At 47.1% G+C, this 15,435-nt stretch overlaps 1 protein-coding gene across 1 annotated transcript in view; it reads left to right on the top strand.

Annotated features, from left to right (window-relative positions):
- Positions 1 to 15,112, top strand: part of LOC306696813 (zinc finger SWIM domain-containing protein 6-like) — a gene marked incomplete at both ends in the record, with an annotated part of 41,860 nt that extends 26,748 nt beyond the window's left edge. The window contains 12 exons of the mRNA XM_079160519.1: positions 1 to 149; positions 1,957 to 2,107; positions 3,844 to 4,023; positions 4,546 to 4,716; positions 4,844 to 4,990; positions 5,293 to 5,439; positions 6,305 to 6,565; positions 7,528 to 7,663; positions 12,463 to 12,620; positions 12,785 to 12,948; positions 14,053 to 14,134; positions 14,247 to 15,112. Coding sequence (XP_079016645.1) covers positions 1 to 149; positions 1,957 to 2,107; positions 3,844 to 4,023; positions 4,546 to 4,716; positions 4,844 to 4,990; positions 5,293 to 5,439; positions 6,305 to 6,565; positions 7,528 to 7,663; positions 12,463 to 12,620; positions 12,785 to 12,948; positions 14,053 to 14,134; positions 14,247 to 15,112 — 2,612 coding nt within the window. The remainder of the gene's footprint in view (positions 150 to 1,956; positions 2,108 to 3,843; positions 4,024 to 4,545; positions 4,717 to 4,843; positions 4,991 to 5,292; positions 5,440 to 6,304; positions 6,566 to 7,527; positions 7,664 to 12,462; positions 12,621 to 12,784; positions 12,949 to 14,052; positions 14,135 to 14,246) is intronic.
- Positions 15,113 to 15,435: the final 323 nt, after the last annotated feature.

The following is a 15,435-nucleotide window of genomic DNA, read 5'->3' as shown; positions in this document are numbered from 1 at the left end:
GGGCCCCGGACCCCACAGCAGGAGCCAGCGTGGACGATGAGAACTGCTGGCATCTGGATGAGGAGCAGGTCCAGGAGCAAGTCAAGCTCTTCCTGTCGCAGGGAGGATACCACGGCTCGGGCAAGCAGCTCAACCTGCTCTTCAGCAAGGTTCGGAGGCCGGCAGCATTCATTCACCCGCATACAGAACATATCGACACACATGCATCACATACCGGCCCCCCCTGACTGCCGCAGGACAAGCCGCTCACCTCCCTCCCTTCAGGTGTTCTACTGGAGCACGCAGACGATCCCCCACCCACCCACCCACCCCTGCATCCTGCTGATAAACACGCCCTCCCTCTCTTTAGTGCACTTCTCTTCTATTCCCTTATGAAATGAGGCCTTCTCGGTTCAAAGTAGTCCCAGACAAAACAACTTGCATGTATTGGCACATACATTAAAAAAAAGGCCGGCCGCCTCTTAGCTAGAGCTAATGGCAGAAAGGGAGTGTAGCATAAAGAGAGCGAAAGAGGGAAAGCTAGCTCTTTGTACTACTCTGTAGCCGCGATTAAACGATTTACATGGGAGATGTCTGTGTTGCCCTCTGTATTGCAGTGGCAGAGTGAGGCCAGCATTAATGTTTCGCGCTATGTAAAGACTGCAAAGCCAAGGCCATTATCATCCACCCTGCCCGGCTTTTAGGAAGTCTCTCGGCTTCGTGCTCTTTGATGCCCTTTTCAGCTCACACACCCACTGACGGACACATACGCGCACACCCACGTCGAGAGTCACGCACACGCGCCACGAGCTGCCCTCAAAACGCTAAACACACACCTACTGCATATGTGCTCCTGTGTCGTTTTCCTGGTGTGGTTTTGTTAAATCGATGCTGCCAATCCTCTTTCCCCAAAAGACACGAAACGCACATAACTTCTACCAGGAAGTACTTCTACGCCAAACTTAAAAGAGTAGCAGAGCAGTTTAAATAAAGTTTTCTTGGATTTTTATATCCCCAACGCACCCAAGAGTGGTTGTGTTATTCCTGCTGCTGGAAGATGCTGACCACCGTAGTTTACAATAAACAAGTCCCTGCTGCGATTAGGAGAGCTCAGAAAAAATCTCCCAGTTAAAGAAAGTAAGCTGCTGGTTAGGAGAGGAAGAAAGCAGTCTTTTTAAAATCAGATTTTTGTATTCTTTGTCTTTTTATTGTTGTTGTTTTTTTAATATCAACAGTAAATGCTGAATCATTTCTGGATTTGTGTTTCAAAAGAATAATAAATACTGAAAATATTTTGCCTGAAAGTACAATGTAGCTTGTGTACCACTTACAGGCAAGCTTGATTCGACCATGGAAGTTAAATGTCAGACAGCGCTCTGTAAATAACAAACAGACTGCTGCCCAGTCTGGAGCACTGACTCTGTGATTTATCTCCTGTAACTGTGAAACAGACATTACCGTAGCAAGTGGATACAGGTTCAGGAAATGTGGATGCACATGACCAGGATTTGAATCATTTCAATTCTACTTCATTCATCCCTCTAAAGACAATTGTTTGCACCAGCTCACCACCCAGATCAGCAGATGACACACACACAAGACAGCAAAAGATAGTGTACACTATATACTAAACTAATAAGGAATTTGAAATCAATAACTATCAATATCTAAAAAAGCTACACATGTTAATGAGCGCGGACAAAAGCTTAAAAGCGCTGCATGAATTTGCGTGGCGCTCACTCGATGTCGTCTTCCTCGTGGACATTTTCCTGAGTGTGTTTGCTTTTGTATCTGTCATTTATTTTGTGTGTCGTCCGACGCAGTTCTATATGTCCCTAAGTTGTGTGAGCGCTCTTTAATGTTTGTGTCACTGCCGTGTGCGTCTGTGTGTTCATAGCGCTTTGTTTGTGCAAACTACGTGTGTGTGTGTGTGTTCGCGGGTGTGTACGTAACCGTCCTCCCTGTCTCCTCCTGCAGGTGAGGGAGATGCTGAAGATGCGTGACTCCAACGGAGCGAGGATGTTAACACTGATCACAGAACAGTTCATGGCCGACCCTCGGCTGGCGCTGTGGAGACAGCAGGGCACCACCATGACCGACAAGTACAGACAGCTCTGGGACGAGCTAGGTGAGGAGGGGGGAGGGGGAACACACCACACACACACACACACACACACACACACACACACACACACACACACACACACACACACACACACACTATGGCTGTCCTACAAATGTGCACGCAGACACCTCTTCCCCAGTATGCACAGGCACGGACAGATTTAGCAAGGTTGGCGATCGAACCCAGACGTTGAGACAAAGGCACACACACACACACACACACACTCATATTTTTTTTCTCCCCCCTGTTTGTTTATTTGTCCTTTGTGTCCAAGACAGCCCACATAGACACACTCACACTCACACACACACACACACACTGACAGCCCAGTCTCTCCCTGTGAATGCAGCTTTTGGCAGCTCAGCGAGAGTGTCTTTGTGAATTACAAGCCGTTTAATGCAGCACATCGCGCCTCATCACAACCCCGAATATAATGACCTCCGTAATGTTTTGAAACACTTCACATTGCGTATTTAGTTGATGTGACAGAGTGCTGCTCGCCACGCCGTCGCTTGGCTTGACATAGAGTGCAGCTCTTCTGACAGATGTGCTGCACCTACAGCAAAACACTTCCTCGCGAAAAAAAACAACCCCAACAAGCCCGTCACCAGGACGGCAGTTGTGTTTGTCTCCCGTCTTTGTTGTTTCCCTCTAATGTCTTAGTTGATGTTGATGCTTCTGCTTTAGCTTTTGCTGCTGCTGCTGCTGCTGCTGCTGCTGCTGTTGATGATGATGTTCCTTTTCCTCCCTTTGGTCTTGTTCTGCACTTTGTGAGGACAGCGCAGTGATCTCATCTGTTTCAATCCCACGTATTTTTGGAAGTGTGTGTGTGTGTGTGTGTGTACAGTCTCTTTGAAGTCCACACTTCAAAACCCTTCTTCCCAAGTCCTTATCACTCCCCCTGATGTGTGGTGAATGCTGCCTCTCGGCGCCGCTCTCTCTCTGTCTCTCTCTCTCTCCCTCTCCCCCTCTTTTGTCTTTCTCCTCTTTGAGCAGCAGCTACTGCTCTCCACCAGACACAAAGCCGGGCCTCATTCACTTGTCCTCACCCATGTCTCCTCGTCCAAATCATCTCCGCTCCCATTTCATTTTCTACTTTCCTTTTTTGTCTGCTCTCCCTCTGTTCTTTTGTATTCTTTTTCTCTCTTCATGTTATGTCTCTGTCCTTGTCTTCGTCCTTCCCCCCCAAAAACTCTCTCTGCCTCTGCACACTTGCATACGCCCAACACACACACACACACACACACCCACACACACTCACCGATACACACACTCACCGATACACACACACACACACTGAAGAGTGTACATATCTCCAGCAGTCTTGAGAGTAAAATCCCTGAATGTGCTTGCATCCCCAGAGACATAGCCACTTTTCATATTCTGTTTGTTCCAATTTACTCCAAAATGATGTGTGTGCAGTCGGCGCTGCCTCGGGACTAGTTAAGTTCTCTGTTTTCGCAGACTTTTTGTATTCCAGTGCAAGATGGCGGCGGCGTACAAAATGTGCACTGAAAGAAAAAGAAACAATGTTACGAATGCTGCACATCTTTGAAAAACAGCCTCCAGCGTTCTGTTCTGCTGGATAACTGTATTTAGTTGTTGTTGTTTTTTAACCTCAAAATACACACCTGCCTGCATTGTAATACTTATTGCTGACGTCACTGTCGCACACCGGGAAGTAGGGCAGCTGACTCAAGTCTGTGTGTGTGTGTGTTTACGTTTGTGTGGGTGTCCAGGTGCCCTGTGGATGTGCATCGTACTGAACCCCCACTGCAAAGCGGAGCAGAAGTCCTCGTGGCTGCGCCAGCTGCGCAGATGGAACAGCGTGGACGTCTGCCCCTGGGAGGACGGTAACCACGGCAACGAGCTGCCCAACCTCACCCACTCACTGCCTCAGGGTGCCCATGGCAACCAAGGTCAGAGATTGACAAGTTTTGTACGTCTGTCAACAACATATTTACTTTGTAACCTGTCTCGGGGGGGGGGAGAGGTGCTACATTGCATGTAGACATGTAAACATTAGAAGTGGAACATCACTGTTCATCCCAGACGTCAGGCTTGGGATGAACGCATCGGTTTTTTGTTTTGCTTCACTAAACCTGATCAGCCTGTTGGAGGTGATGTTTTTTTTTTATCATTCAGCCCGTTCACTGTCAAAGCTTTCGGGCAGTTGAGCAGAAAACGCCACCAGCAGCTTAACTACAGTGTAGAAGCCGGTACAGGCTGCCAATCTTGTCGCTGATGGTTATGTTTGTTTATAGTAATTATGCTAAGTGGCATATTATTAATAGATGTTAAAATGCTCGGAGATTTAAGAATAAAAAGCGACCAAACGACCATGCATGTGGGCCATACCTGCCTTTTTCTCACCATGTGAAGGTGGTCTAATCGAACCTTCTCACACCTCCTCACTTCTTCTTCTTCCTCCTCCGCTGCAGAGATGCGCCCCCACAGGACTGTGTTCACACGGGCCATTGAGGCCTGTGACCTGCACTGGCAGGACCGACACCTCCAGCACATTATCGCCAGTGACCTCTATGCCAACTACTGTTATCATGACAACCAGGATGGCTCCCTCTTCGACACGCGCGGCTGGCCCTTGTGGCACGGTGAGTCCACGCACATGTAGGTGTACGTGAGCACACCTGTCATATATTTACACACGCAATAAGCTGGACCGAGAATGTACGGAAGCCAGTGGGATAATATTTGAGTTAAAATCAGTCTTTCTCTCAGAACACGTCCCAACGGCCTGTGCCAGGGTGGACGCCCTGCGCTCGCACGGGTACCCGAGAGAGGCCCTCCGACTGGCCATCGCAGTGGTGAACACATTACGGCGGCAACAGCAGAGGCAGCTGGAGCACTTCCGACGACACAAGAAAGGTGAAGCTAGTTTTTTTTTTGTTGTTGCTGTCAGAATTCAAATTGGCAAGCAAACCTCACTTATTGTACATACAAACACCACCATCCTTCATCTGTCCCATACATCAAATAAAATAAATAAAAGCATGGACAGAAGAGAGAAGGAGAAATTTCTCATTGAAATGACCTCTATCCTTTCCTTTTTTCATTTACTTTTTTCATTCCTTATCATTTCATTTGATATAGGTCTGGTTATTGTGTGTGTGGTGAAGGACATCGATATGTGTCTTAACTGTGTCTTTATCTGCTCTGTCTTGTCTCAGAGTTGCTCCATAAAGGCCATACCTCCATAACCAACATGGAGGGCTGGGTGGGACACCCCCTGGATCCCATCGGTACCCTCTTCAGCACCCTGACAGAGTCGGGACGAGGGGGAGATGAGGGCTCCAACACCTGCTTAGACCTCTCAGGTGCTGATGCCTTTACATGACACATTTACACATGTACTTGAACATGGCTCTGGTTTTATGGCAGCACATGAAACGATACGTTCTGAGCGAACACAAAGCCATACATGATCCTGCTGTATGTTTTGTCTGGGCTTCCTTATTACCACATTGTACTATATGATTTTGTGTACGATATATATGTGACATGTGCTGTATAATAACATACAAGGGCAACCTAACCACCACACAGAAAGCAATACTTAAAGTATGGCGTTATACAAAATGAACAGGGCTATAATCATGACAGACAAAGTACATGAACATTTGTATATTTATACATAATTTTTCAACATGCTGTATATCAACAGGGGTTGATTTTTAATATGCGATGACAACATGCAAGATTCATACTCGTGTCCCGGCCCTGTAGACTACAATTGAGTCATTTTTAGTCTATGTAGCTGCATAATGAGACGGATTTTTCAGGTCTTTCATATTTCTCTTCTTGCATTAGAATGCAAATGAAAGCATAGTTTAAGTGCAGATTCACCTTCAGTCTCTTATCATGCCTCCTCTATTTTTTTTTTCTTCAATTCTCCTCTCCTACGCGCCGCGATCGCTCTGTCCCTGGTTGCCTCCCCTGCTCACAGAAATAGCCCTCTCCTCTGAGGTAGAGAGTTGAACAGAGGAATGCTCCTGAGGCGTTTGTCTTTATTTTGGATGGTCGCTGGGTTCAGACCTCTGCTATGTGACTGACACAGTGGTTTTCCATACGGGACGGACTCATCTCGTGTGCAAAACCTCAGAGAATAACACAGACATTTGGCTACCACTACATGCCAACCCTGTTTCAGCTGTCTAACTTTCCTCTCTCTCCCCTCCACAGACTGCTCCAGCGTTATAAGCCGAGCGGAGCTCCAGCGAATGCCCGTGCAGCGATTGTTGGGGGACGGCGAATCGTACGTGGCGCTGGCGGTGGAGACGGCTCTGATTGGCTTGGGCCAGCAGCGGGTGATGCCCGACGGGCTGTATGCTCAAGAGAAGGTGTGTCGCAACGAAGAGCAGCTATTGGCCAAGCTGCAGGAAGTGGAACTGGACGACTCCCTGGTCAAAATCTTCCGTAAACAGGCCGTCTTTCTGCTAGAGGGTGAGGGAGCTAACAGATGATATTTCACTGTCACTGTCCCTTTTATTTCATTTACATCTCCCAGCAGTCTCCACACATACGGACACACAGAGACACCCCTCCTCTGTCTTTCTTTTCTCTCCCTCCCACGCACAGGGGCCTACACATTCTTGCTAAAACAGGAAAAAACACATCGGACTCTGTCTCACTATTTATTATCCTTTCATTTTGTGGTGCAAATAGAGGCTGAGCTGCCCTGGGCCAGACCAAAATGAGCTCTTTACACAGTAACACCAGGGGTATTGTGTCAGCACACACATGCGTGCACACACAGCAGTGTGTACATTTACAGGACTGGGGCTGGAGCAGAGTGAGGTTTGGTTGTGGGAAAGGGGGGAGGGAGGGGGGAGGGGGCACATCCTGAAGGGGCTTGGCCCAGTCAAACGCCACGCCAGTCCCCACCCTAACCCCAGCCCTGGCTCGGCCCCGGCGCGACCACCCACCTCTGGCTCCGTCCCTAATAGAGCACCAGGCTCTGAGGCCTCTGCGGGCCCCTGGAGGCTGCAGCCGCGCCACTGTGTGATGTGGTCTGTGGCTTAGGAGCCTGTTGGGGTTTAAAATAACCCACCAGAGACGAGGGGAAGTGCAGGAAGAGATGGGAGGAGGGGGGGGGGGGGGGGGAGGTGCAGTCTGCACTCACAGGACCATATGTTTTTTTGACGTCACACTTTGTCTTAATGCCGCGTGGCTTTGTCGCTTCCTGGCTAGGAGGGATAAGTGACTCCTTATACAAAATAACAATTCACTTATTCTTTGTTGTCTGTTATACTGTATATATACCATAAACCTTAATACAATACCATAACATGAATTGACCCGAGGAGACAGATAATTGTGAATTAGTGAATTTCTTCCACCTCTTTGTTCCGTCATTAACCCCCCCCCCCCCTTTTTTTTCTGTGTTTTCTTTCTTTCTGGAGCAGCTGGTCCGTACTCTGGCCTTGGAGAGATCGTCCACAGAGAGAGTGTTCCCATGCACACCTTCGCCCGATATCTCTTCACCTCTCTCCTACCTCACGACGCTGAACTGGCGTACAAAATTGCACTGAGAGCCATGCGGTAGGTCCTAAGTGTGTGTGCGCACCTGTGTGTGAGTGTGTGTTGCTGTCATCCTGTCAAAACCTTGCAAATCACTATTTATTGATTTTCATTTGAAGATTGAAACGCGGATCTTGGGATTAAGCAAACCCTCCCATTTTTTAAAAAACGACCACGGAAAACTCTTAAACATGGTTTACTTCATAAAGCAAAGACTAAAACCTCAACATTATTGTGATCATCTGACTTTTAACTTGGGGGGGTCTGCCCCGTTTGTGGGTCTGACTGTGCGTTTTCCATGTGATCTCTCTATATTAAGCTCCTGCTTGTATTCATCTGTGGACAATGTGTACATGTGTATGTGTGTTAATCAGTCTGCGCTGCTGTGTTTTGATGTTGTGACTAGTGGGAGCTGGATCAGTGAATATTAATTACATTAATGAGAGTGTAATTAGTGTGGCTGTAATGAGGAAGAAGCACACACACACGCACGCACAGGGCCAACAGGGAGAGGGCAGTGTGGGAAAGATGTTTGTTGTGTTTCTACAAAGCATAGAGTGCATCGCTGAGAAACTGGCAAATGATTAGTGAATGAATGATAAGTGCGTTTTTTTTTGTCTTCTTCTTTTCTGGCTCGTACCATCGCGTGTCACAGTCGGACAAATGTGGAACAAAAGGACAACAAACGCATCATTCACACTTTCCTGCAGTTAACCAGTTTGAAGGCGTCAGGAGTTAAAATAACCCAAAACATCACGGTTGGCTTTCTGTGTGGTTTCAAGGTTGCGCGTCCAACCGCTGGGTGCCCCCCCCCCCCCGCCCCACTTGCCTCTAAACCGAAGTCCCAAACCTGTTTTCCCTGAGTCAGTCACTCGCTACTTCCCTTCACCTTCCCCATTTCCTCCCCTCGCCTCCTCCATCCTCACTCCTGTGGTGTGAAACCGGCGATTTAGAATAATATGGCCACTTATGGGTGCTCCTGGGAGCCAGGGGTGTCTACTCAGCACATAATGAATGTGTGTAATGTAGCGTAGTGTAATATGATAGCATATACCTCTCCGCTCCCACGGGACGGCGGACAGTTAAATATAGAGGAGGAGGTAAAGGAACCAGGGCTATTTTAATGGACCCATTATAACACTATCATTGATACAAGGAGAGAGACTCTCTCTCTCATTTACACACACACACACACACACACACACACACACACACACACACACTGTTCGACTTGCTTTCTCTGTTTGTCTTCTCCTTCGCAGTTGCTCTCAAACCAGCTTTTTTCTTCTTTAACACGAGGAAGTCAGACGGCCTCCATACACGAATGCATATCCAGTATTTTAAAGTGTGTGTATGTGTGTGTTTGTGCACGTAGTTAATTAAAGCGTGTGAGAGCAGCATATGCTGTGAGATGGTCTTGGTGTGAGTGGCCAACACAAAAACAGAGGAGCTGCCTACTGGTTCACGCGCTGCCCAGAATTTGACTGCAGCCACAGAAGAAGAAGGAGACGAAGAAGAAGAAGAAACTCGCTGCCTCTCCAGAGACTGTCCTCATTGCAACTCTTTAGAAGCCAAAGAGGCAAATCCCTGCCGTCTGTTTTCATATGAGATTTCCATATGAGATACGAGTCTTCCAATGCTAATGAATCTAAACCCTCGCTGTATTCCACAACCTTTGATCGTCGGCTTAATCCATAATCTTTGAATGTACAGCGATGTATATTGTAACTAGTCTGGGGATAAAGTAATACAAGTCATGACATGTCCTTTTCTATATGTTAGGCTAACCTGTGTAGCGCTACACAGGTCTGGTACCTCCTGAACGTATAAGTATAATAAGTATAATATAATACTTTTTTGAATATTTTCATTATGCAAATTTTATTATTTGAAAATACTTATTAAAATGCAGGGAATCCGTTGTTGCAGTAGTGGAGTCCGTATTTTAATTATTTTCCAAAGTTAGAGTTGCCGTACAACACTATAAAAAATACTCCATTACAAGTAAAAACCCTGTATTCAATTATTCTATTATTGATGTATCATTACTGATGCTTAACATGTAAGCAGCATTTTAGCAGCATCTGGTTGAGGGGAAGCTAAATGCTACACATAGTCTTGGGTAGTCTCATATTTTATAAACTGATGAAGCTCTGTGAATAGAACCAGTAACTATTGCTGGCAAACAGATGAAATGGTTGAAAAAAGTATACCATAGTTTCCCTCTGAAATGGAGTTTTACATAATGAAGTTGTAGCAAAAAGTAGAAATACTCAAGCAACTCAAGTGCGAGTACCTCAAAACTGTTCCCCAAGTACTGAGCTTGAGTGTACTTCGACACATACTGTAACACAAACACACACAGATGATGATCATTTGAATGATGATACTAGTGATACTACTTCTAATAATAATAATAATGATAATAATTGGTTAAGTTGGAGTAATATCATCAGAATCTGGATTTCTACAAAAAATTAAATAATAATAATAATATATGTTTTCTACACAGCAAATCAGGAAGTCCCCACTGTCAGGTGAAAATCTCAAAGATGTCAGACTTCCTGATTTGCTGTGTAGAAAACAATGCTTCATCCGAAGCAGATGTCATTTCAAGCATCCAATGCACTAAAGAGGGGTGAACTAAAATGAGGGGTCACGTTTTGGGTTATGCGGGACTTGATCCCTGCTGTCAGGCGTTATGAAGGGTTTTCAACTTTGGGCTTGTGTTTACAGTGGAGGTATTCCAGCGGATGTGACACTTGGCTGATAGATGTGGGCTTGATGGATTGTAGAAGTGAAGCGTGTTTACAGTCAGAGGGGGAAAGGAGCATGAGGTAGAGAGGTCAGTTGTCGTGGTGATGCTGACCAGAGCTCCCCAAGGGCCTCAGGATTTAGGTAAAATCTGGCTCGACTGCTTTTTATCAACGTCTCGTTCTTTCGTCCTTCGCTTTTCACTTCCATGGTCCCCTGCGGACTCCCTCCACATCGTCACCTTTGAGTATTTCTGGTACGATGAGCACTGCCGTGCTGCGTTCAGACGTGACAGGGTGCTACAGCGCCACAGGACCCGTTTGACATCAGAGCTGCCCCCCCCCCCCCCCCCCCCATACGCCCTTAATGCCTCGCAAAGGGATCGATTGCCTCTTCCAGCTCGCTGTTAGTGTTTCATATAGCATTGCTAATACCCAGGCATGGCAGTGCTGTGAAGACACACAAGTTTAATTTGATGTTTTAGGCACACTTGTCATGGAGTTGAGAGTTTGTATAGTGTTATTGCTTGGAGAAGATGATCATGTTTATAACCGGCGTTCACCATTTTGCTGTAGTTTACAAGCTTACTCAATGGGAATGCACCCATAGCACGATGTACTGTACTTGTGCTTAAAATGAATGCTTCAGAGCGGCCCATCACGATTTCTTTCATACCATTTTTATATATATATATATATATATATATATATTGCTTGTTTCTCATGGAACAATAGCCCAGTATGGATTTTCCTCCCCAACGTTTAGAGGAGGTTATTTTTCAGTAACCGAGGCCTCTCAAGCTCCGATCCAACGGAGGCCTCTGGCTCTCCAGTGAAAACCAAACAAAGACAGGAATGTTGATGAGGCCTCCATCTTTACCCAGGGAACTTTTCTTTTTCTTTTTTTTTTGCTTTGCTACACACCAGGAATCTTCCAGAAGGCCCCAGTGTGATGGAAGCTTTTAGCAGCTCTTTAGATGTTTGTGGAATGAACCCGGCTGTTGCCTCGGCTTCCAAACACCTCCGTTTTACACCGTCAGTGTCAGTGTTTGCACTCGCGCGCATCACGACCGGGTTTCTGTTGCCCTCCCCTCCCTCCCTCTCTCTCTCTCTCGCTCCGAGCCCCGTGTGTGCCCTCTCGGGCATATGCGAGTGAAGAAGAGGCTGTTTTTCCGCGCATGCCTTCACTCGGGTGGCAACAATATCACATGCTCTTTGCTCTGAAATTGAAACTGGCATTTAGCATCACATTGCTTTTACCGGGCTGCTTTGATGTGTTTTCAAAAAGGGCAGGTGTGTGTGTGTGTGTGTGTGTGTGTGTGGGTCTCTATCTGAGCTTGTGTGTGTGTGTTTGTGTGCTGGCACTCTTCATTCATGTGTGTCGGTATTTGTTTGATGTGTGTCCAGCCTTACGGGGCTGGAAGGTGAATTCCTTAATTTCCCCATGGACTCAATTAGCTTTGTGATTGGCTGAGAGAAGGCCAGGTTGTGCTGTCTTCTGAAGGAAAGAAGACCTTTGAAACTGAGGTGGGAGCGGAGGGAAGAGAAGTGAAGCAGAATAGGAGATGAGCCGGCCACAGTGGTAACGGTGGTGGTGCTGGCGAAGACTTGGCCCAGTCGGTATTATTATAATGAGAGAGACAGAGAGAGAAACTAGTGGAGCCCCTTCATCCACTAGCAGGTGTTGCACGGCTCTGACTTCATTATGACCAATTAGAGTGAAGAAAATACTAATTATACCTTGGTTTCTAGGTGATTAGATACTAGGCTGGAAGTAAATTGCAGGAATAGGCGAACTGTAATCCCCCTGTGATCACTAAAGCCATTTTCATTTTGAAGTCACTTTCAGACCGTCATAATGAAGACTTTCTCTGTCTGTACAGTGTTTCTGTCTGTCTGATTTGATGATTCGTGGACCTTTGGTGTCTCTCTGATTATCATTCACTCTATTTCTCTGGCACTCTGTCTTTCCTTTGCCAACGTTATTCTTTTTCATGCTCTGCTGAATGCTCATTTAAAAGTGAGCCTCGCGTGAATCTAATTTTCCGTGTCTTGTCTCTCCGTCAGGTTGCCGGTGTTGGAGTCGACGGCCTCGTCCGGTGACCTGTCACGGCCCCACCACATCGTGTCCGTGGTGCCCAACCGCTACCCGCGCTGGTTCACCCTGAGCCACATAGAGTCTCAGCAGTGTGAGCTGGCCTCCACCATGCTCACCGCTGCCAAAGGTGCGGAGATATTCGCAAACACACACAGGAACCAAACGCATATTGCACACAGTAAACAAAAAAAAAAACAGCCCCACGCTGCTAACTTACTCTGTGTTAGTGAAGGCTCTCAGATGAGTATCAGCAACCGTCTGAAGCGTTCCTTCTGTTCGAATCCCTTCTAGGTGACAGTCGCAAGCTGGAGACAGTCCTGGAGTCCATCCAGAAAAACATTCACTCCTCGTCTCATATCTTCAAACTGGCACAAGATGCGTTCAAGATCGCCACTCTGATGGACAGCCTGCCTGACATCACGCTTCTCAAAGTCTCTCTGGAGCTGGGACTGCAGGTACGGGAACACACGCCCACGTTGTTCGTCGAAACGGGTGCAGCCGTATATTGGTTGGCACCTTTTTAGGAGGCTTTCAGGGCAGGTTGTGAATTTGCGTGTGTACAGCAGGCCGGGCTAATTTTAGTCTGGAGACTGAAAACCAGACAAACTTCCATAGCATCCCTTTGTTATGTATGCGTGTAAGTGATATTTTACTCAAATCAGGTCCCTATGAGGCTACTGTTGCTCTTAGAAAGAGCTATGAAGGTCCTTTGACTTTCTTGAATTTATAGATATTTGATCATTTTTGTACAAGGAAAGTTTACAGCTTTTGAGGACGAAATCTACTGCACACGTTCCCATAATGATTCGCTATGTTTGAGATCTGTGGGGTCCACGGAAGGACTTTATTCTGGTGTTCATGACATTTTAAAAGCTTGTGGTGGCGTCATCGTCTTGGAATGTGGGAACATCGTAAGGGAACCGTATGTTCACCACGGGGTGCAGTTGTTGTGACCGTTATCTCGAACATGCGGCGCGATCACCAGGCCTCAAGGCTCCCATGAGATGTCCGCCTTATACCATTACAGATGCAACACTGTGTATCCTTTCGCTTTCTGAAAATGTACGAGTGTTGGAAAAAGGGTTGAAGCCGACTTTTTTCCTGTCATTTGAATTGCAGTCGTTCTTTATTTTGATTGTGCTTTTTGTAACGGGTGATTGTTGGTATTTGGATTTTACACAGAACGTCCTTGACATCGAGCAAGCCTGTAGTGCTGTAGGAAACCAATCCTGGACTACATTCCTTGTAATGTCCCCATACCTATAATATAAGTATTTACTTCGATGGTTTGCTTGAGGGTCTGTCATCCTCATAGTGTCCCTCAGCCAGTTACGAGATACAAACGTGAAGTGAAACGGAGAGAAGGGTTTTTAGTATCTATGATGACAAGTCAACCACGGAAAAATGAGTCCCTGTGTAATGATTGTTGAAAATGTAATACAATCTGTGCCCTCACAGTCATTCAACCATACCGTAGACGTTCCAAGTTTAATGTTGTTTCAAAGTGTTTCCTCTACAACTCACCTGTCAGTCCTCCTTTTCTCTTCCATCTTCCTCAGGTGATGAGAATAACTCTGTCCACATTAAACTGGAGGAGGAGAGAGATGGTGCGCTGGTTAGTCACGTGTGCCACCGAAGTGGGTGAGTGTGCCTGGCCACCCGAATCTTTCTGTTTGATTCTTTCAAGACGCGCTCGATCTAATCGCTTCTTCTCCCCATTTTCTCCTCACTCTGTCCCGTTTATGTCTGCCAGGTGTGTACGCACTGGACAGCATCATGCAGAGCTGGTTCACCCTCTTCACCCCCACAGAAGCCACCAGTATCGTGGCCACCACTGTCATGTCCAACAGCACCATCGTACGCCTCCACCTGGACTGCCACCAGCAGGAGAACCTGGCGTCGTCCGCCCGCACCCTCGCCCTGCAATGTGCCATGAAGGACCCCCAGAACTGCGCCCTCTCAGCTCTTACACTCTGTGAAAAGGACCATATTGCCTTCGAGACAGCCTACCAGATTGTACTGGACGCGGCGGCGACGGGGATGAGCTACACGCAGCTGTTCACTATAGCGCGCTACATGGAGCACCGCGGCTACCCGATGCGGGCGTACAAGCTGGCGACGTTAGCCATGGCCCACCTGAACCTCAGTTACAACCAGGACACGCACCCGGCCATCAACGACGTGCTCTGGGCCTGCGCGCTCAGCCACTCGTTGGGCAAGAACGAGCTCGCCGCCGTCATCCCCCTGGTGGTCAAGAGCGTGAAGTGCGCCACCGTGCTCTCGGACATTTTGCGGCGGTGCACGCTGACCACGCCGGGCTTGGTGTCGGCGCTGCACAGCCGCAGGAACTCTGGGAAGCTAATGTCCCTGGACAAGGCGCCGCTCAGGCAGCTGCTGGACGCAACCATCGGGGCGTACATCAACACCACACACTCGCGGCTCACACACATCAGCCCGCGCCACTACAGCGAGTTCATAGAGTTCCTGGGCAAGGCCCGGGAGACATTCATGATGGCTCACGACGGACACATTCAGTTCACCCAGTTCATAGACAACCTGAAACAGATCTACAAGGGCAAAAAGAAACTTATGATGCTGGTGAGGGAGAGGTTCGGCTGAGGGTGAGGCTGGGGGGGTCACCGAATGCTCCCCTCTCCACTCTAGTACTTTTCTATTAACTTGAGTCTGCCTTTTGAACTTCTTTTGGACGTATAAAATAGACGAGGGATGTGACTTGTAGAATGAAGCAAAATGAGAAAGGAAAAGATGACAAAAAAATCAACAGAGCCACAAGCGGTATTATTGTTCTTGCTGTTGTTATTGTTATAAACATTATTACTATTATTATTATTAATAATATTATTACTACTATGTGTACAGAAGTGTTTTTATTTTTCAGAAGAGAGGAAATTTGTCACGTTGTGAATGTTGTGTGTATTTCT

This window comes from Pholis gunnellus, assembly GCF_910591455.1.
Source record: "Pholis gunnellus genome assembly, chromosome: 6".
Taxonomy (NCBI): Eukaryota; Metazoa; Chordata; class Actinopteri; order Perciformes; family Pholidae; genus Pholis; species Pholis gunnellus.
Note: the sequence above shows the minus strand (reverse complement) of the source record. Positions and strands in the feature narration are given on the sequence as shown.